The sequence below is a fragment of the Excalfactoria chinensis genome, chromosome 7, assembly GCF_039878825.1.
Source record: "Excalfactoria chinensis isolate bCotChi1 chromosome 7, bCotChi1.hap2, whole genome shotgun sequence".
NCBI lineage: Eukaryota > Metazoa > Chordata > Aves > Galliformes > Phasianidae > Excalfactoria > Excalfactoria chinensis.
In genome coordinates, this window is record NC_092831.1 from 22,939,796 (window position 1) to 22,961,760 (window position 21,965).

Here is a 21,965-nt window from a genome sequence, read left to right on the forward strand (position 1 = left end):
ACTACTTTGAATCCACCTCTGGCTGAGCTTACTACCATCTGACGCTTGTGCTATAACTTGTGCAAAGTATCTGTGAATACTGTGGGCGAGTATGTGTGATGCCAGTGTTTGGTGCCAGAGGCAGACAGCTGTCAAAGGCCAGATACCGAGATGCCCTAGGCTGGTACTTAGTGGAAAACTGTTGATTTTCCCCAAAGGGTTTGGCTCCCAAACTTGGACTAGCTTGTTGAAAGTGAGATGTCCTGTTCCAGTTGTGCAGTCCCTGTTAACGTGAGTGCACTTAGCTTGTGATCCTAGATTAAGATTCTTAAAAGTTGCATTGTGATCAGTTGTACTGGATCCTATTCGAGGCATAGAGTGTAGTTCATTGTTTCTTTAGGTAATTGCACTGTAGTGACTTACTTTGAAGGGATTGAACGTTGCATGATCCCATAAAACAGCTCCTGTGTAATAGCAGATTTTCAAATGATTCTAATGGATCCAGCTGCCAGCTAGTTGAAGCAGATCAAGTTAAGGTCTAGTTCTGCAGCTGATTTGTGGCACTGTGCCAGTTTCTGATATCACTGATCTAGTCTCTAATTATTCAAGTACATCCCAATCTACTTGAAGTTTTGACTCTGTTTCATGCTATGTGAATCATTAGGCAGAATCATGCGCTTTCCAGTAATATTCAGACTTGACTTAAAGGAAGCCTTTGTTTTTCTAGGGCTGACTTTGTTTTCTCTGTATTAAAATATCATTTGATTGTGCTTCACTTGCATAAAGTGATCATGATTGCAGTATCACTATGGCATAGTGATACCATTGCTGTTTATCACCCTGTTAGGCCCAGGGAAATTTTATTTTATTTTATTTTTTATTATTATTATTTTTTTTTTTTGCCATAACTTAGAATTGTATTCTTGACTAACTTCTTGAGACACATCCCAATTGATTGATGAGTGATTTCAATGTGAAGAATTAGTCACCTTCTGGTTTCATTTGACCCCACCTTTCTGCAGTTCAGTACTACATTATGTTTAAGAACATATTCCATTGATTCTCTGTGTACTGGGCTAGTGATAGGGAACACAGTGCTGTTATTTGTGGACAAGGAAGAAATACAAATAAGTGCAGATAGAAGAATGTCAAGAAAAAAGTTAAATTAATTACAGTTAGATTATATTGTAAGTTGTTCCAGGTGGCAATTTCATTTGCTTATCTAATTTTCAACTTAAACACATTGTTGTGATGCAAAACTGTGTATTGCAAAAATAATAAACACAAATCAGTAATTAGAGGAGTGACATCTTGAGGATACTAAAACTGGCTAATAAGGAAAGAAGACTTAGAGATCTGGGGAAGTTCCCCTTTCCATGGGCGTTACTTATGGCGAGGTGCATATTTGCTAAATACCTAATAATTGAGTTTTCAAAAAATATCGATTTGAGAAACCAATATTATTTAATGCCTCATTTGTGTTCTTGGCAATTTTTGATTTGCTCTTTATAAGGTTTTCATTTAAAGGACACACCACGATATGCATATCTGACTGTTCTGAGGGGTCAGTAGTACCATATATCCCCTGACAAGTCTTGAGTTGTACAGCAGTAAATCGCGTGGGGTGGGTCCCTGAGGTAACCAGGAAGCAGAAGTGGTGTTCTGGCTTGATTTCTAAGGATGACTGGGATTGTAATCCAGTTGTGAGCTGTGTCTGTTAAGCCTCCAGAAGACTGCCAGATGTCCTTGGGTACAAATCTGTGTCTTTGCACACTGCAGAACAGTTTAGCAAAGCCCTTGGCTGCAGCTGTTTACAAGGAAAACTTCTTGCCAAATTTTCCACGATTTGGACATGATTTCTCCACAGATTCACTTTCATGGAAGAAAGCCCTGAGAATGTTTTTCATGTTTTAAGAGCGACAAAATGAGTGTTCTTAATAACAAAGGTTTAATTTCACTTTTTTTTTTCTTTGCACACATGACCCTCTTCCTTCTTGAATTTCTTTTAGCACCGTACATCTAATTTAAACATGTAGGCTGAGGAGTATGAATGAATGTTCCTGTCTGGAAAACAGCGCATTTCCCACTCAGTTATTCAGATATTGCAGGAGATATCTTCTTTGGGTCTGTATCCTTCTGGAAGCATTACTTTGTCTCTGCAGTGAGACCAAAGATGTCTTAGTACAGAAGATAGCTTGAAAATAATAAATTCAGGTGAAGTGTGTTCAATGAAGTTAGGTGAAGCTCTCAATACCACAACTGTGGGTGCAGCTGTTAGGAAGCTATAATAAAATACTGTTAGCAAACTTTGAAGTATTCAAAAAATATTAATCTTATTGGGAAATAAAGAGGAACTTTTGTTCAGTGCTCTTGTGGGAAACCTACATAATCCTTTCAAATTCTGTGTGTCTGAGATTTTGAGCCAGAGCTCAGCACCATTTCTCTTAGTCAGTAGCAGGACTGGCAGCATTTTATATATTCCTGTTAAAGAGCTTGATTTTCACACAAACTTTTTCAAAACTGCTTCCAGATGAGATTTGTTACGCTCATAAACAAAGCAAGTTCAGTAGTATGTGTGCTTTTATGAAAGGCCCTTCGTGTGTGTGTGTAGATAGATGGATTGCAGGTGTATTTGTACATTTTGTGCAGGTAGTCTACAGGCAAATTCAAAATGCATGTTAATTTCCTAAAGTGAAAAACCAGCACAGGGTCTATTTTAACACCCTAAAAATAAACAGGAGGAAATTTGGTTTTCATAGCTTTGGAAAATGAATCTATGAACTGAACCAAACGTAGATTAGGAGTAACAGATGTAAGTTCACTATTTGTTCTGATCCACTTAATTTTTAAGTGCAGTAAGAACTAAACTGTCTTACATTTCTGTGCTTTTAGGACATACTGATTGTCACAGTAGGTGATGCTGGTATAGCTCAGGGTCTTTGAATAAGGGGTTATCACTGAGAATGGCTCACATACCCTGTATGTGCCTGAGACAGAAAGTCTGAGTCTTTGGAAGCTTTTGTAAATACGTTTCAGAATCTTCCCAGACGGAGATGTTTGCCTGTTTGTAGCTGGCTAATCCACAAGTGGCTCCCTGATAAGGTTAATGCCCAGTTAATTGCTCCTAGCCTTGACATGCAGTTTAATTGCTACTTGGCCAATATATGTTTATTGGTTGCTCTGCACAGAATTCTAGCGTATGTAGTGATGCAAACCACGGACTGGTGGAGGGCAAACAAAATAAATACAGTATTTTATGTTCTTTTAATTCAGAGCCAAGTGGATTTGGATGAAGTGTTTATTTAGTTTGCTGGCTGCTTCAGATGCTGTGGCATATTGATTCCTTTTATTACTAGCAGCCATTTAACCTGACCTCTCTCAGATCCAGTATTTTAAAAGCCATAAATTTTAGCTTTACTTAAGAGCAAGGACTGAAATGCTGTGAAAGCCTTTTTATTAGCAGAGCTTTGCCTTACTTCATGTACGTGTGTCACCCATGGCAACAATATTTAGAGCATCTTAAATTAGAGCGGCTGTTGGGCAGTTTCGTGGTAGTGGGGTTAGCAATAAAGAGATCTCATAAATATCTCAAGCATGTGGAATTCACTGGTCAGTGTGGAGATGGGTGTATGAAAGAAATGCCTTTATCAGTAGCAAAAGGAATCTTCTTTCCAGGTTATTTTGCTAAACTCTAGCTTCCTTCCCTACTCTTAATATTCACAGATAAGGCAAAGCAAACACAAACATAAGAGAAGTGCTTTGCGTAATTTATTTTTTTAATTGCAAGTTAAATATGTTTAATTGAAATGTATTTTTCTGTATTGCCTCACTTTGGCTTTTCCTTTATGTTAATAAACTTGCTTGTTGATGCAGCAGCCTAAATTAATCCCTGCCTGATGCTGAAAGCAGTCTGCAATGTGCAGCCTATGTGAGTGTTTGCAAAAATGTGCCCAGGCCAAAACTTGATGACAAAAATGATGTACCACCATCTTTAACTCTTTTAGGAGAATAAATGTGAATAAAATGATTGATATAAGAGGATTTGTTTCTGCATTCACATGCAAATAACACACAAAGCGGCTTTGAATTAGTGGAGAAAACAAAAAATAACCTTTATGTGAACTTTTTATTTCCTTATAATTTGTTACTTCAGATTTAAATCAGTCCTACTTTTAAAAATCTGATTTCAGGCTGGATGACTAAGAGTGAATAATAATTCAGCAGGCTATTTCAGAATAGGCTTTGGGTTACTGAAGCTGATAGATTGTAACCATGATTTTAAGGTAACTCTTGGCTTCCCTTCTCCTGTTCAGCTACTGATGAAGTTTCCTCCTCTGTCCCTCAGGTCAAATTTAACATTCTTGATGTTAGCCTCCTGCCATTAAAAGTGACTTTGTTTGAATAGTAGTGCAAGGACTCTCAGTTGATGTTGAACTTTGGCCCAGGAACAAAAATGTTGTTTTAGCTTATGAGAAGTGTAATTTATATCAATTAATTTGAGAAAGTGTCACATTTCCCAATTGTTTAAAACAGGATTGAAATCTTTGACCTTATCAGAAGGTGGGTGTGGAAGAAGGAGTAAAGCAATCACAAGGCACTAGAATCTTTATTACTTTTCAATTCCAGACTGATCAATTTACAAGGTGCCTGAAATCACAGGGGAATCGTATTTTCTAAAAACTGGACTTTTTCCTGTCTGCATTGCTTGTCCTGTACCTGCTTTGCCCTAGCAGGTTGGAGCAGCTATATGTAAAATCAATTTGATATACATAAATATCCCTGAGGAGAAAGCTCCTATTCTGTGGGTCAGGGAGCTTAATTTATACTCAGACCTATCCTGAGGGTGGCTTTTGCCATTTGCACAGGTGGAGAGAAGGCAGTAGCCTGCTGGAGGAGGCCTTCCATGCCTTGGAAGACTTTGAAAGTAGAACTGTCCTGTGAAGCAGAAGGTTACACAGGAGGTTAAACTAGTCTAACAAATAAACTACTTCAACAGGTTACGTTAGTGTTCTTTTCAGCAAAGACAGGCTTTGCTGTATTTTCTCCAACGTTCGGTGTTACCACATGTGCCATTTCTCTGAGAATACTTTTGTGTGGTGTGACTTCTTGGTATTTTAGCTTTGTTCTTTCTGAAATATTAAGCTGTTCCTTTGTGGTGTCAGTGTTTCTTAGTGATAAGACCATAGAAATCAGCAACACCAGCACACCTTGCTAAGATGACAGTACTCATGCATTTTCATCTCTTACCTAATGACTGCCTTATTCCAAGCATGTTCTTTACAGCTGCCTAAAGCTCAGCATACGTCCAGGGCTCCAAACTGTGAACAACCATTATTCATAGTTGAAATTGCAGTTTGTGCAAATCCGAGCTAAGTTGCAATCATTATATGTAGTAAAATAGATTGAAATATCTGTAAATCTGAAGCCTGTAGCTGGCTCTTTTTAATCAGAGGAACTTGTTAAATTTTCCCATGCTTTGATTTCTCTTTCTTAGATATTTCTGCCAGAAGTGAGGCTGTTCAGCATTCCTGTTTCTAATTTGAAATGCTCAGATTAAGGTATAAAGTGAACAAAACGATACGTGTTGTCTTTAATATATAAGAGCAAGATAGTGATTTTCTCTTTTTATCAAGCCCTTCATAATATTTTTCTGTGCTACTTGAATAGCATTGAAGAAAAGGATACCATATGGTCTGAGGTTGTTCTTCAGAAACACTCTCCTAAAGCTCCTTATTTGAAAATCACAAACTAAATGGTGTAATGACTTTCAAATTCCTCCTTCCTATTATCATTTTCTGCATTTAATCGATTGATAATTGAGGAAATACCTGAATCTGAAAGTGTGAGAGGAAAAAATCTTTCGCTGTTGTGCATGCTGCCATAAATAAATGAAACCACGTTAAACAGAATGCTTCATAAAGAGGTGAATGTGAATTAATTTTAGTCACTATATAACATTGCAGCCCTATGGGAAAGAATCATGTCCTTCCACCTGTTTTCTGTTGTTTCTGTTTTCTGTCTTGGCCTAATGTTTATCAAAACAGAAAACCATGCTTTTCACTTTGCACACCAATTTATTTAGGTCTGGAGGTTCTTACTGGCGGTCTCTTGCATGTTGTGTCTTTGGACATTTTTCCCGTGGTTAATAGGGCTGGTTCGTTCATTCTCATACAAATGGTATCCCTACAGCAGGGATTCATTTTGACTGTTTTGCCGCAGGGCTCAGTTGGTCAGCCTGATTGCTATATCATATGATTCCGTACAACAGAAACCCTGCTTTTCCCTGCCTGAATAAGTACTTATGTGGTTATGGTTCCACTTCCATTCCTTTCTGCAAATGTGCCTTTGGGGTGGTTTGCACTGCCCTCTACACTCTTGCTTCCCTTTGATTTTTGTGACTTACATCTTGCTTTTGCTATGCTTCGTTCTGGACTATGAAAGAGAAAGGAATGTGCGTATGTGGGGAAAAAAGAGAAGTCTGGAAATACCTGAAACCAATAATAACTGCAGTAGTAATAAGAAAAGAGAATGTAAAGTACATAATATTACGTGAAGAAGAAAACCTTTGGTAACTGTGTTGATGTTGAAAAGAAAATGTAACTATATGTCATACTGCCTTTCAGCTAAAAGATGGTTGTTTATGGCTATAATCTTAGAACCGGCAACTTGGTTTCAGGAGGCCATAGGCAAATACTGACATCAGCTGTTGTTTTCTAAAGTTCAGAAGACATTCATAAAATATTGCACCATTTGTAAAGAAAGTTGATGTTTTTCATCATGATGCTGTAGGAAGCAGTAAAATGAGGTCTCAAAAATTTTAAATGCATAATAAGAAACATTTCTACTCATAATGAACAATTAAATTATTCCTTGGCTAGCTCACACGTTTGCATTCAAAATCTGAGTAGAGCTAGCTATTTACACACGTTCATTCATACACTTTCTAGAAATGCCTTCTAAAATATGAGATTCCATTGTTTTTTGTTTGTTTTGAGGTTTTTCTCATTGTTTTGTTCTTTTACCAGTGAGTACAATTAGTGTTTTCATGCTTAGAGCTGTCCTAAAGGTGTACAGAAATGGTCTCCAGATGGGGACAGGGCAGGGAAATTTCTCTAGCTGAGGGTCAGTTCGGTACTTGTTTGTTATGGAGTCTCTGGCCTTTCTCTGTACTGCATCCTGTAATAAATGCTGCCTGTGAAAGCGTGGGGACTGCTCTGCCTGCTTGTGGAAGCAACTCTGCTTCCATCTCTTTAGTTGCACGCAAATATGTAATTGCTGCAGCCTTACAATGAAAGGAAAAGGGAATGAAAGCTGACCAGGAAAATTAAAAAGTTCTCTCTGAAAACCCTAGTGGATATGCCCAAGAAAACTTTGAATGTTTGCCTTCTTAATAAAACTGCATTGCTCCTACTGCCATCAATAAGAAAAAATGCTGTCATTCTTCACCTGGATTCAGATGGTTCTTTATGGGCGTATTTTGAGAAACTTGTAGTTGCTGCCAGCAAAATTTCAGACTAAATGATTACAGCTTTAGAAAAAGGGCAACTTAATGCCTGATAGTAATTTGTTACTAAAGGGCCACAGTAAGCTTCTGAATAAATGAGGACACCTTTTACATGGTAGAACACAGGAAGATTAGAGATGAAGTTTTGCTTTCTTTGCCAGTGAGAAATGTGGTCAGTCTTTGCCATTTTATTCTGTCTTTTAAGGTAGCTCAGTATTTGATGATGGTTTGGGGTAATTAATTGTCTGTAAGACAATCCCATTTCTTCTAGGGACATAAGAAAAAATGCAGCTTTCCAAGAAAGTTTTGTCCTGAATTTTGTAACTGAAGAGTGCTCCATTTAATTATTTTTCCTAATTTTAATACCAAGCTGATAACATTACATGGAAGTTGCTGTAAGTCTGTAACTGTTCTCTTAAAAATATAAGAACTCAGGAAATTGTTGCAAATTACTGCTAATATTAATTCCTTAAATGGACCTTCAGGACAGGACAAAATGGCAAAGTAATGGCTGTTTGCACAGAAGGAAATACTCTTTGCCAGTAACTGCTCAGTGTCCCATGCAGTTGTCTAAGAGCTCTGTGTGACTCAGGACCTGTTCTCTGTGACTGGCTGCACCAGGCTAAGAGTAGTCTTCTAGTCTGAGCAATTGTCTGTGCTCTGCAGGAGACAGACTCTAGCTGGCATTTAACCCCAGACTTTTACCAAGGCGCACAGCTGAGGGCTATAATTTAATGTAGTGCTGCTTGTACTGGGATGTGTGAATAAACACCCTTGCACTGGCTTCTGACGCAGCCTGGGCAGTGCTGCAGCCTGGAAACAAGGACTGGCTGCAAGACCTCTCCAGGCAATGGGTGCTGATAGAACCCAAGCCCACTGTCCATCACAGCCACGGCACTGTCTGCATCTGGATGTGGGGCTGTGGCCTTGCAGGTTTCCTCTGCTGATCAGTGGCTTCCACTTTGCTGCCTTTTACAGTGATTATGCTTTTCCTGTCTGTTTTTGCTCATTCTCAAGCTGAGATAGGCACCACAGAGCCTCTTTCTGATGCACAGGTTTGTAGTGATTTTAAGCACCTTTGTGTTGTATGCAGGTCGTTGCTCTAACTCCATTTTAGCTCTCACTAATTTGGCAGTAATGGTAGTCTCCAGAATGGCAATTAGTGAACAAAAGAAGGCTGCACTGTGACCTAGCAACCATGCTTCCCTTAAACTTGTTTTCCTTTTTTTTTTTTTTTTTTTTTCTTTTTTTTTTCCCTTTCCTCTTTTGTCTGCAGGGACTGGAAGTGTAAACTGCCTTATGTAGACACTACTGATGATTCTGTTTTCCATATAGGAGGTCACTCATCACACTGTCTTAGTTCAGAAATACCTGTGCTCTAGGCTTGCTAAAGTCACCACATAGTATTAATGTATAATTCTTTCTTGTGATCCTTGTGATTTCCAGGCGTGTCAGGAATGGACATACCTGTTATGGTCTTCTTTTCTTATATTGTCCTGTTACTTTTGTTAGTATCCCTGTAAAAAGTTGAAATCTAAAGTATTTTGTGCTCTCAGAGACAAGGCAAGATCTGTTTCTCAGGATGAGGAAGTAACCCCATCCTTAGCATTGGTGCAGACTTGAAAGTAACACAGACAGCTTGCTATTGCCCATCACTGTTGTCAGGCCTGTAAATCATATGCCATTCCCTCCAAGTTGGAATGAGGATCTCTACAGAAGTAGGTTTAACTTGATGTTATTTTTAGAACAAATTACATTGATTGCATAGTGTTTCAAAGGCCTCAACTAATAAAGTACAATTACATGTATCCACTTAACAATTTTAATTTCACTGTGTGGTTTTAGGTGTAAAAACTTAACTATCTGTTTTCCAGATGTTTCCGGAAAGGATTTTGGTCCTACTCTGGGACTGAAGAAGTCCAGTTCCCTTGAGAGTCTTCAGACTGCTGTAGCTGAAGTTAGGAAGAATGAACTCCCTTTTCACAGACCCAGGCCGCATGTGGTCCGTGGTCGGGGGTGTAATGAGAGTTTCCGAGCTGCCATTGATAAGTCTTATGATGGACCTGAGGATGCAGAAGAGGGTATGTTGCCACTGGTGCTGTTTCAGGGAACCACCTTCATTTAGTATTGCTGAGGGCTAACTTAGTACAATGTATAAGTGATTTAGTCCAATTGAATTTGATCAGATTTAAAAAGCTGCTTATGTCTTGCTGAATGAGAGCTGCCTTTGTAGTATCCCATCCAACCTTGACTGAATTTAGTGTAAAGTCTTGACTGATCTCCTCTGGGGTAGGAGAGCAGAAGAGGAATTAGAATTAGAACTCAATCCTTAAATAATTGTATTTTTCAACTTCAAGAAGCAGCTGCCTTCTTCAGATTACACTAAAAATTATCTTGCTTGTTTTACAGAGCTGTCTACAATTCCCCCTTCTCCAACTAGGAAATTCATTCCCTGGTATAGGCAAGGCAGTGTGTTGATAGCAACCCGCTGCTCTTTCATTCTGTCACTGTGCTCTTAAAGACCCACATTGGAAATAATGTGTCCTTCAGCACAAAGCATAAAACTGTGCTTGGATCCTGAGCCCCCAGCAAGAAACAACACAGGTCTTCTTCAATCAGGCAGAACAGTTTGTCTGTTTCTTCTTCTGCTATGTTAAAGTGGAAAGGTTCCAAGGAGTGAATAAAATCATATTTTTACTGGGTTGGTTTTGTTCAGTTATTACAGTCTCTAGTTGAAGTAAGCACATGATGAAATGTTTGCATCTTGGCATGTCAGTTTTCTTGAGCTGGTAGATAAGCCAAATTTCAAGCAGAAGTGTTTTACCATGTCAGGTTTTCTTATCAGGATTAATATTCAGTAACAAGTCACTATAATAATTCTGTATTTAATTTACAATAGAACTTTGCTTGAAGTCACTAGATATATTTGGTCTGCTTTTTAAATTATTCAATTAAGTATGTTTTGTGAGTCATTTGTGCACCTTGTAGACACAGGTGCTATATTTCATGTGTTTCCATTTTCGTGGCCTCTTACTATCCCCATTTGCTTCTTTCTTCTGCAGATGGTTTCTCTGATAAGAGCTCTCACTCTGGTCAAGAAGCACAGAATATGGAATCTTTTCCTCCAGGGAACCCTGAAATAGAAGATGTCGAAACCAAGGTTAAAAAAGACAAAAAAAATAGAGAGAAAGAGAAGAAAAAAGAAAAGGGCAAAACTAAAATGAAAGAGAAGAAAAGGAAAGAAGAAAATGAAGATCCAGAAAAGAAAAAGAAGAAAGGCTTTGGTGTCATGTTGAGGTATGTCATTTTAAAAAGCAAAACAGCCACCCATGCTCATTATAACATGTGAAACAACTGGTGCTCTCATAAAGTAGTGGAAAAATTATTTCACTTGGACTCAAAATAATGTTTATGTTATTTAAAAAGAAAGCAGTTTATACTTTTACACCAAACTTGTGGCTGAGGCAGAAGACATTTGGCAGGCAAAATATCTTTTTGTGCCTTTGAAATTCATTCCCATATGCCAGAAAAAAATATCAAGGTTTCAGGCTTAAAACAAGCATGTGTGTGGGGCGTAGGTTTTGTGGGGAATATTTCTGAGTCATATGTGACCCACTCCCATATTCAGACATTGCCTTCTCTTCCCTTGCTTGTCTGCTTTCTTCGCAGGCATTGGAGAGAGCAGAAATGCTTATGTTACAGTAAACAGTCTAGTGACATTTGCTGCTACAGGAAACTACTAGCTATGATAAAATCTGTACATCACAGCTTCAACCATTGCCTGTTGTGACCCAGAGATTGTTGTCCTCCCTTCTTGACACACAGTTGTTTGGATTTCTTCCAAACAATTTTGGCTTTTGATTGATTTTATGTCTCTGGAAACATCAGAGACTAGACAAAACTCATCTCAACATTTCCTTGTTGCTGCTGTAGACTTTGGTGATATAGGTGCTCTGCTTGCTGTCACCACTGCCTCTGGTACCTGTTTAGTCTGTTGAGTAGTAAAGTGTTTAATTTAAGTGATATTTTCAATTAATATAATAATATTAATATTCATTAGGACACTGCTACGCAAGGTAACATTCCAACTCTCTGTTGATAAGTCTCTGGAGTTTAATGGTTTTTGTTATACTCACATGAAAACTTTTAGATGTCTTGCTTCCATGTATCATCAAAAGGAATCCACAAATTTTTCTAGTGAGTTTTAAACACTGGGGAGATATTTTCAAAAATACACAGGCATCATTTTGTGCCAAATTTGCATGATTTCAGTAGTTGTTAATGTCAGTAGGATAAAGGTACGTGGGTATACCAGTCTGCATTCAAATGGGGCTCTTTAGTAATGCTGAAGAGGCACATACTCACACCTGTGCATTGCACGTGCATTTGTGTTCATACCGTTTAAAGAAATGGGGCGTAATGTGGAACTGCAGTCAAAACACTGAATAATTAGCAGGAGGGTGACTTCAGCAGCTCTTTTTTGTATATGTTTAGCTTTATGCCTGTTTTCATTCATTTAAACTATTTGAAGTGAATGGGACTGTAAGAAGAGGAGAATAATGAAGAGATCTGACAAAAACATAAGTCTTCTGGTTTGTGTATTGCTAGCAGAACTGGCTAAATTTGAAGTGGAAGGTCTGTCTTTTGGAAGCGTAATGCTTGACCCAAAAGGAGCAGGGGATGACATCAGAATCCAAGGCAAGTGATTACAGTTGACAAAAAAAATCCAGTAATAACCAATATGCAAAGCCGAGAACAATAGGTTACCATTCCCAGCAATTCACTTTTTCAGATTGTATTTCACGTTCTGGTTGTACACAATCTTCACACATCTGTTCTTTTCATACATGTGTTTTTTATTCCATTTGTCTTCCCAGCCAACAGCGGTGGTTGTTAATATTTATTTGTATGGCAATGCAAAAGCGAATTGCTGTTCCACAGCACTGAAAAACTGTACAGAGTCACAAAGATGATGGGAAGGGGCTATAGTGGAGAGAGGAGGAATTGTTTGTAAGAGCAAGCGGCTTAGCTAGGATGCTTTTGGAGGTTCTTTGGCCTTGTGAGTGTTTGATCCAGGAATCTGCAAAATTATGTTTCAAAGCAACTTTCCTTCACGAGAAAGTGGGAGACCAAGAGGACCCCCAGCTATGTCAAAAGCAAAAGAAGGGTAATCAATTGTAAAGATGGAACAAGGGCAAACAGCATGGGTTTGCAAAAGAATCAGAGGGACCACATGAGCTCAAGAAGAACAAAACCAGACTGGTATTTTTTCGGGGAAAAACTGCTATGGGTGATGTGAAAAACAAAAACAATGAATCTGAATACTTTTTTTTTTTTTTTTTTAAAGAAAGAATGGGAAAAGAATCAGTGAAAGGCTTGAACACTGACTAAATGCTAGATTCAAGAGGTATTTTTGACACCAGAGTTTAGCGCTGCTGTGAAGAGTGAGGAGAGAGACTGTCAGGAGGACTAGAGATGAGACTGCAGTAAGAAGGCTTAAATGATCAAGTATTTTAGCAGCACGGATGGAAAGAAACAGACAGATTTTTTATGACACAGTAGAGATGAAACTGGCATGTTTTATTGGTAGAACATCTGTGGAAGGAAAAAGAGAAGCTTCATATGACAAAGTTGTGAGCTTCTGCAGCAGGCAAGGTGACTACTAATTCTTAGTGGTTTAAGAGAAAAGTAGAAAGAAGTATTTAGAAACAGATACAAGCTCAGTTTTTGACATGCTGAGTTTAAATTGGAAGGGAAGCCTGCCATAGGAGGCACTGGAAATGTAAACACCATAAGGGAACAGAAAGCTGGGTGAAGAAGGAAATCTGTAGTGTGCCTGCCGCAGATGCGGTGATAGCTGTACTGTGGTTTCCCAAGTGGGACGCATCTCCAAAATAAGGGATAAGGAGAGCAGCCCTTGCTAGGCTGCCAGAAGAAAATAAGTTAATAAAGCAGGTGGCAGAGGTGTGACAAGGATGTATCTACCTGGGACAGTGCAATGCCATGAATTTTTCAGGCTAGTCTAATGACTGCAGCCATTTGATCATGCTGAGAACCACACAGATATGTTCATGTTTCTCATTGCTCCTGAGCTGCTTTGTTCAGAGCTGTTTCTGCTGTGCTTGCATAGTTCTGCCATGCCATATAGATGCACCTAAACAGGAAAACAAGCTTGCTGAACCCATGGCAGAATTGGGTTGAGGTAAGCTGGGAATGATCAATCTGTGGTGAAAGCTCCCAAGCCAGAAAGGCAATGAAAATGTTTGAGCTTTCACCAGAAAGCTCAGTGCTAATGGAGGCACTCTGTACTGTCTGCAGAATGGCTAGGAGGCAGATGGAAAGGAGAACTGGAGTCTGATGTTGCTGCTAGGAATGTCTCACTTGTCTGTGATAGAGGCTTTGTACTATGCCATGGTTGTGTCTACATCTATACCAAGTTTTATCTTGATAATATATCCATGTGAATTAGCTTGTTTCTACCTCTTAATCTATAGCAACACATATCAAGATATAAAGACAAACCCAAGCATTTATCTTTGGTACAAGAAGGTGCAAGTGTAGGACTTTAGTCTTTTGTAGCTGAGATTTTTGAACATATTGGAATTGCTGCTGCATTGGGTTTTTTGCTTTTTTTTTTTCTCCTTTTCCTCTTTTTTTTTTTTTAATTTAACAACAGAAAATAGCAAAGCTGTTAGCAGTTGCTAACAGATTTCACTTAGTGCCTCATCTGTTGCTCAGCTGCTATTTACTTGTAGTTCCTGGTCTTTTTTTTTTTTTTTTTTTTTTTTTTTTTTTAACACATAAAAGAAAAAAAAGAAAAAAAAAGATTGCTTTCCTGCTAAGAAGCTTTCCTTGGATTGAAGCTTTATATTTAGGTGACTGTGATTCAGGGAGACTCAAGAAATCATGCTTTTATTTTTGTAATCCTTGTTTTTTAAAAAGTATCCTGTTTCATCCAGTATGAACTGGAGCTCCTGGCTGCCACGTGTTAATGACTGCTATACCTGGAGCGTGGAAATTTAAAATGAAGATGACACTGGTTATTACTGGTTGGTAAAGTCCTTATAATCCAAAGCAGTATTTTATGGTGGTGCAGACTGTAGTGTTTGTAGATTTTTTGTTGTGTCCCAGTGCATATATCGCTTGCTTGTTGTAGGATCAAATCTACATATGTACTGGTCAGAGAATAACAGAAGCTGACTTGATTAATTGTTTGTATGTAACATTTAAACGAGCATTACTTTGCTTTTTGGTATTTTCTGGCACATTGCATCATCACAGCTTACTAAATAACCCAATGCCAGACAACAGACGGCAAAGTAAATTGACAGTACTATCGTTACTGGAGCTGTGACTAAATCTATACTGCAGCCTCAGAAAAAAGTCACTCTTTAGCATCCGTGCTTAAATTTGAAACAAAAATAGTGTTCAATTCCATGTGGATGCATCATAGGATCAAGGTTACGCAGTAAGTAACAGACTGCATTCTTGGTTCATCCTTTTCCTTACATCAAGGTGACTGATTCTCCCGGCATGATAATCAGACTGCTGTACCTCAGATGAGCTTCCCTGTGCTTCTTTATGAATGTGTTTTGTATTTTCATGAGCAACAATTTAGCAAAACAGTGATTTGGGGCCTTTGAATGAAGGAAGTGTGTAGTGTCACTGGTATAGAGAGCCTTGTTAGGTGGCTCTGTAGGCTATTTGGAAGGATTCATTAATCCCTTTGTGCAGGGTGGTAGAAGCCCCAGATACTGAGTGCTACCATAAAGCAAATCTAGCCAAGAGGTTAATCTAAAAAGAAAAACTGAAAGAAAAAGTTATTTGTATTCTGTGGTTTGCTTGGTGAACGCTAGATTTTAAATTCGTGATCTCCAGTTACTGCCTTGCTTTGAAATCCTGTGGTAGGCTTTGAGTTGCTTTCTAAATTAAATTGAAGAAAGACTGAACCTTTGAATCACCAGGGGAACGTGACCTCTGCTGTGCATTGCATTGCTGCTCCATATCCTAATCCCATTGCAGTTGTTACAGTCCCGGCGTATAATAAACATAAGTCTATGGCTCTCTTACTACCTTTTCCAGATAGGGGTTATAAAAAATACTGGGTAGTTCTTTCAGCTTTATGGGTATAAAGTTAAGTTATCTAATGGACTGCAGCCGCACCGGTGACATTTTAATAGCTCTCTCCCCATAGGCAGAAACCAGTCAGTTTTTTTGCAATTAAAAAATAAATAAATCTATGAGCAGATGCGTAATTGGCGACTCAAATAAAGAGTTTTGTCAAACTGAAGTGCACTTGAAGAGCCCTCTCTTAGTCTTTAGCTACACTGGTCTCAGTAAAAAAAACACCACTGTCACAACACTTAATTTAAGGCATTTCTTGATTGCCTTAATTTTGGTGGTTCACTAATGAACCTTTTCAAAATGTGTACAGGTGAGGAGATGTCAATCCATCACAAATAATGCACATCAAACACAGCTGACATATTTGTGCACATACACAGGTACTTGCAAGTAAAGAATGTAGAAATAAGTGTGCATTTCAGTTGCATTTTGCTTTTTCATCTTTAGATGTAGTATGTTTTCTCACATAATAGTTCATCTTAAATTATTTACCTTCCATTTTACAGTATGAGCCATGAATATTTTATTTTTTGTCCCCTTAATTTGCCAATTTTCCTTTGAGCAAAGTGCATTAGCGACTTTAATTTTTCATTCTAGTTGGAAGACAAAAATGACCCTTTTTTCATTACTACTATTACAGGTCTCATGCTCAGAATGATACTTTTTACAACCAGCACTGGTGAGCCTGTAATGGTATTGCAAAGTAGATCGCATAATATACAGATATTGACTTCCATTAAGTATAGCGCTATGGCAGCTTATGGGGAACATTCTTTCTGCTCTTTGTTTCCCTGAGAAGGTAAGCACTGAGGAGGAAAAGTTTGCAATATAATTTTAAAAGAGTAAATAGCAGTGATGTGATTTGATGTAGAGAGGCAGTGCATGTGTTCTACTTTGTGCATACGCACACTCCTATGTATCTGTGAATATTTTAATGTATTTATCTAAATGTATGTACCATGCTGAAAATCAATAATAGACAGGGGGGAAAAGAGAACAAAAAAAACAAAAACCACCACCAGATTTGATTAAATTATAATTAATTAGGCTAATATAATTTTAGATTATTTTGTCCTCAGTAGTGAAATGATCTGAGATGGATCAAGCATGTGTATTAGTTACACAGCATCAATTAATGGGGCACATTAGTTACTGAGAGGCCTAGACTTCCTTTTCATAGGACTTCCTTTTCCTTTTGCCTCATATTCCCCCTTTCCAAATATGTAAATTGGTAAATAAAACGCTTGTTTCCTGTAAAGAGCACAAGTGGATGAGTGAGATAAGATACTTAAACTAGTTTAACATAACTAGAGTTTCTCAAGTGTTTTGAACTAAGGCAAGACAAAGATATCAATTTGTATACCCCTTTTTCTTTTCCTCCACTGTATCAGTTCCTCCTTGGCTGCATTCATAGTCAGACTAAAATAGAGAAAATAAGGGGGTTTTGTACTAAAAATGATCACGTGGACTGCCTACTAAAGGCTTATTTGTTTAATTAAGCATCTGTTCTCTTCTTAATATGCATGCATAAATCTCATTAACATTAGAAGTATTGCAAGTGCAATGAAGAAGAATAGACCCCTTACTCTCATTACTGAACCCAGATAACAAGATTTATATTTACTTAACAGATCAGAGCAGAAAGTTCCTTCTGACTGTTTGAAAGGACTGGAAACTACAAACTGTTTACAAGGAGCATGATTTTTGTGAAATACTTGCATGTTCACTTCAAGTTCAAATATCATTATTCAAGCCATTATTGGGATTGAAAAATCAAACCACAGTGTGCTGAGTCTATAAGGATTAACTTTGCACACTGAATTCTCAGATGTGTCTAATTAAATGTTCATTATTGACCTCTGTACATCCCACATGCGCTAAGATGAAAGTAAACCCTGATCCTACTTGGAAATATGGCTGGGTCCTTTCTGGAAGTGGCAGAATGCCTGTCTCCTCTTGACCAAGATTGCACCTTCTGCAGGAAAAAAGCCCAAAAGAGCAAAGTGTGTTCCTGATGCTATCCTTTCATCAGCACCTCTGTGGCAGTGTGCTTATCCTTCATTCACTGTACTTGTCTGGTAGCTGTTTAAAAATCCATCTCTTGTCTGAGGATAAAACTTGAATACCAGATTTTCCATTAAAGCTATGGTACACTGGGCATTTCTGTATGTAGTACAGCTGCGTTATGGTCAAAGATCCTAGAGGGCTTGGAGTCGTACTACCTGAGCCGCCTTTTAACTAATAAATACCTATTTTGCTCAGGAATACTGTGTGAAGGGAGATCTACCTTGATACATCAAAAAGATAGCTTTTCTGATTTTTCTGGTTCAGTTTTTCTTGAAAAGTGAACTCGGGAAATGGGGGTTCTATGGTGATGGGGAGACAACAATTACCAGGGAAATCATAAAGAAGGGGCTCCTGACAGGTTCCTTAACTACAGAGTGCTGGCAGGTGCCACTTTAATAGGTATTGCTATTAACAGCCATCTGTAGAGAAAATGAAATGTGCTCATCTCACTGAATTATGATTTATGCCAGACAAAGCAGTCAAACCAAAGTAATATTTATATTATAATGCAGAGTCATTGATTAAATGCACATGGCATCTCAAATCCAGTTGACATTTTAAGTTGAAATGATTGCAGACATGTAGCCATTTATTTAACTATTACTTTAAAAAATGTGTCTCTACTTGTTATTAATAGAAGAAAGTCAGACCTGGCCAATATTTCAATAGGATGACCTTTTGTTTTGCTGACATATAAAAGGAACAAAGCTCCTTTTGGGTTAGTCACAATTTCAGAGTATAAAGTATGTTAGCTTCAGGAAAAACTGACCCCTTTGAGCCACTCTGTCTCCTTCTTCCCTCTTGTTTTCCACAAAGGATTTTTGACAGAGAGTGAGCGAAAGATGCTTTAGGAGATCGTTTCAAGCTCCTGCTCTGCTTGTGACTTCCTGGCTGACACTGGTCAGCACGCTGCCACACTATCCTGTATACAAAGTCTATCCTTTATGTTTATTTAACATAGCAAGCAACAAACACCCAAGTAAACAAACAAAAACTAGTGTTTTTCCTTCTTTGTATAAATCACTGGTTGGCTAAATGTTTAAAAATTACATGTGTTTAAAAACCATTTTGGCTACATCTGTAAAAGTACAGCAGGCTTAGAGTTTTAATTTTCTAAAACAACAACAACAAAAAAAAAGTAAAACAAAAAAATAGCAAGCTTTTGCTTGACTTCCTCTAGCTTCTTCTCTGATCTCTACGATACTGCTTTCTTTTTCAGGTATATTTTTCCAGTGGTTTCAATTTTTCTCAGTTGTTAATCTTCTGGCACCTGGTCCCTTACTTTCACACTGCATCTCTCTGTTCTCTTTTAACCCTTCCTCATTTTTATTCATATTCCAATCGGTTTCTAGCAAACTTTGTTCTCATTCTTCTGTGGAAGAAGACAATAACGCAAGCCTAGACCAATGCACAAACTCAGCTCGCTGCTGTTGCACATTAGCAGGAGCTGTTGATGGTACTGGGTTGCTCCCCTTTGCTGTTGCTAGCACATGAGATGCTAAGCTGGGCTTCCCTCCTCCTCCTACTTCCTAGCTACAGATTCTCTTTCCTTCAGAAGTGGCGTTTAGAATACAATGGCTCAGAAATAAAATTGACCTTCTGCCTATTACTCTCATTTTATGCCTGCTTGCTAGAAAAAATTGATTTGTCATTTCAAATTTAGCATGGGCAAACCTTTATTTCCTCTGCCAACCGTTGCTCTACATTTTCTTACTCTGTCATCATGGAAACCAGCAGCACCTTCCCCTTTCCATAAAAGGGATGCTACCTGGGATGTCATCTTGCAGCAAACCTTAAACTCTTCCAGTGAGGCAGTAGAAAACTTGCCCTTGTCCAGCACTGAAGACCTCACAAAAGAAACCATGAAGCTTTATTCCCCTCTGCTTGGGCTTGTACCAACTGGTTGCCTACAGATTATTCTGCTCTCTTCTGGATCAGGGTGCTGGGCTGCTGTTCTGACTGCTCTTGTCTGCCTGTCAGCACAGCACGAACTTCAGTTCCTTCCCAGTTTGGTGTGTATTAACAGACCAGTGTGGTAACATTGCTCTGAGCAACTGTTAACAGCAGACAGCCTGTCTCAGCAGCACATTTCCTACTAGAGCATGTCTAGGCAGAAAGTACACACACGGCCATGCCTAAGATTTATCCCTGCTGTAGAACTTGCACAGTATGTGCAAATGTTGGCAGGGCTGAGTGAGTGGGATAGGAGAGCTTTAGGTCCCTTCCACCCCAGCTCCTGCTTTCCATGCCTGACCATGGGCTGTAGATAAGAAAAGTGCTCTACAGCTTCCTGCAGCGGCTACGTTTTGTTGTCCCATTCCAGCCCCACCCTACCCATTTTAAAGGAATCTTATAGGAAGAAAATGCAGAAGTGCAGGATTGAGCATTACCCAGTGGTTCCTGCTCATTTCAGCTGCAGCTTTGACTCCATCTTCTCTTTACCTTCACCCTCCAGCTGCGACAATACTTCTTTGTCTCCAGGTTTCTGCCACCCTCTCTTCCATTCTCCAACTGGTGCTCCACCCTCGGCTCTCTCTTGCCATAGCTCTGACTGATAGCCCTGGCAGAGCTCATACAGATGGGCTCTTCTGCCTGTCACTTCTGCTCTGCACTTTGTCATGAGGAGACTGCTGATTTCTCAGTGGTCACAGTGCTGCGTGACGTTTGTCATAGAAGTTAATGATGCTACCACAGAAAAAAGTACATCCCAAGAATGCTGCCCTGCTTCCTTCATTGAACTGAAATGGCTTAATTATTGTCTTGGCTTGGGCAGGGGCAAGGGGCATTTGGGAGAATTTGCTTTTATTTTTTTAGAAGTCCTTGAAAAATTCTTAGTCATAAAAATCAGGACCCATTCTTCCTTTTCTCTTTCTGGTCTTGCAACCTCCCACTTAAAAACAATCGAGTTGGATTCGATGATCCTTATGGATCTTTTCCAACTCAGATTATTCTATTGTTCTATGAAGTCTTAACAATTGGCTCCCAAGGCAAAAGTTTGTCTGTCTCTGCGTATATGTAGTACAAAATAAAGAAAGCAGTAAGTATCTACTGTAGTTCTGCCACATTTAACTTCAGTATTAGGTTTGAAGTGAGGAACTGGTTGCCTGTGCCATTCATTGTCCTGTATCTGAAAGCAGTGAATACCTGGTGGTAATGTGTGAATAGAATTGTAAGCACAGTGAGTAATAAATCAGACACTGATCATTCTATCTCTGTTGGCCTTTTGTTTGGCTTTTTATCCTCTTATGTGGAAGTCTGTATTACAGTAGCTTAGTATAACAGACATCCTAATGTTCTGTTTTTAATTAAAGTTAGATTGAGGAAATAAACAATTCAAAGAAGTTAGCTTGCTTTTTGTTTCCCTCCAAATATGTTTCCTATATCCTCTCCTGCATTTGGAAGTGCTTGTTTCCATTCCAAAGCTCTTGAATTGTTCTTCCTCCCTAGCAGATAATGAGGAGAGATTGTCAAAGGAGCTCAGATTCATTCATTTAGGCAGCTTAATGTTTTTAAATTATTGATTTATGTCTGTGTTGATGCAGTAATATATATATATATAAAATCTGCACAGTAAAATATAATTCTGAATATAAGAGGTTTGGCAAAATGTGAAGATACACTGGTCTTGAGAAAAAAAAATCAGCTTTACAGCAGCTGATCATTTTACTGTGAATAGAATAACAACAGCAGATCAACCTACTGGATCTAAGTTATTCTCAAAGAAATTAACAAATCTTTCTTTTAGGAAGGCAGATTGTTATGAGTGCAAATGCTGCTCAAGGTTAGCATGGCTCTTCATCTCTGAAGATCTCTGCCTCAGTTGTTGTGTTTTTTTTTGTTGTTGTTGTTTTTGTGTGTGTGTGTGAATTTCTATTTAGTCTATTTTAACTTGGTTGTCTTTTGTTGCTTCCCAAACCATTATTCATCTGTAACAACAGAGAGTGCTCTAGACAGGCTCAGGCAGGGCTCTAGGAGCTCTGGGTTTGAGAAATGGTTTGGAAAGCAATGTAGAAGAATGTCTAGGTAGAGTTGTACTTTGAATTCTGTCTGCCTGTGAGCAGTACTGTTAGCCACTTGGTTCCTACATGGAGCATACTGCGTAATTTAAGTAACTACACAGTGGAAGTTGTGTTTATTTATCTGTAGTAAGTGCCGAGGATGTTTTGCAAGATTGTGATGAGACCTGTAGCTCTTACAGTACGGGTTCTCTGTAAACTGTATAATTTGCCTGTGGAGTGTGTTGCACCCAGCGAGTGGTGAAAACTGATTTGGCATGCAAGCTTGCTAATTC

At 38.6% G+C, this 21,965-nt stretch overlaps 1 protein-coding gene across 3 annotated transcripts in view; it reads left to right on the forward strand.

Moving 5' to 3' along the window:
- Positions 1-21,965, forward strand: part of PARD3B (par-3 family cell polarity regulator beta) — a 361,423-nt gene that overhangs the window by 218,744 nt on the left and 120,714 nt on the right. For all 3 annotated transcript variants that reach the window (XM_072341851.1, XM_072341853.1, XM_072341852.1), the window contains 2 exons: positions 9,358-9,564; positions 10,546-10,780. In XM_072341851.1, coding sequence (XP_072197952.1) covers positions 9,358-9,564; positions 10,546-10,780 — 442 coding nt within the window. The remainder of the gene's footprint in view (positions 1-9,357; positions 9,565-10,545; positions 10,781-21,965) is intronic.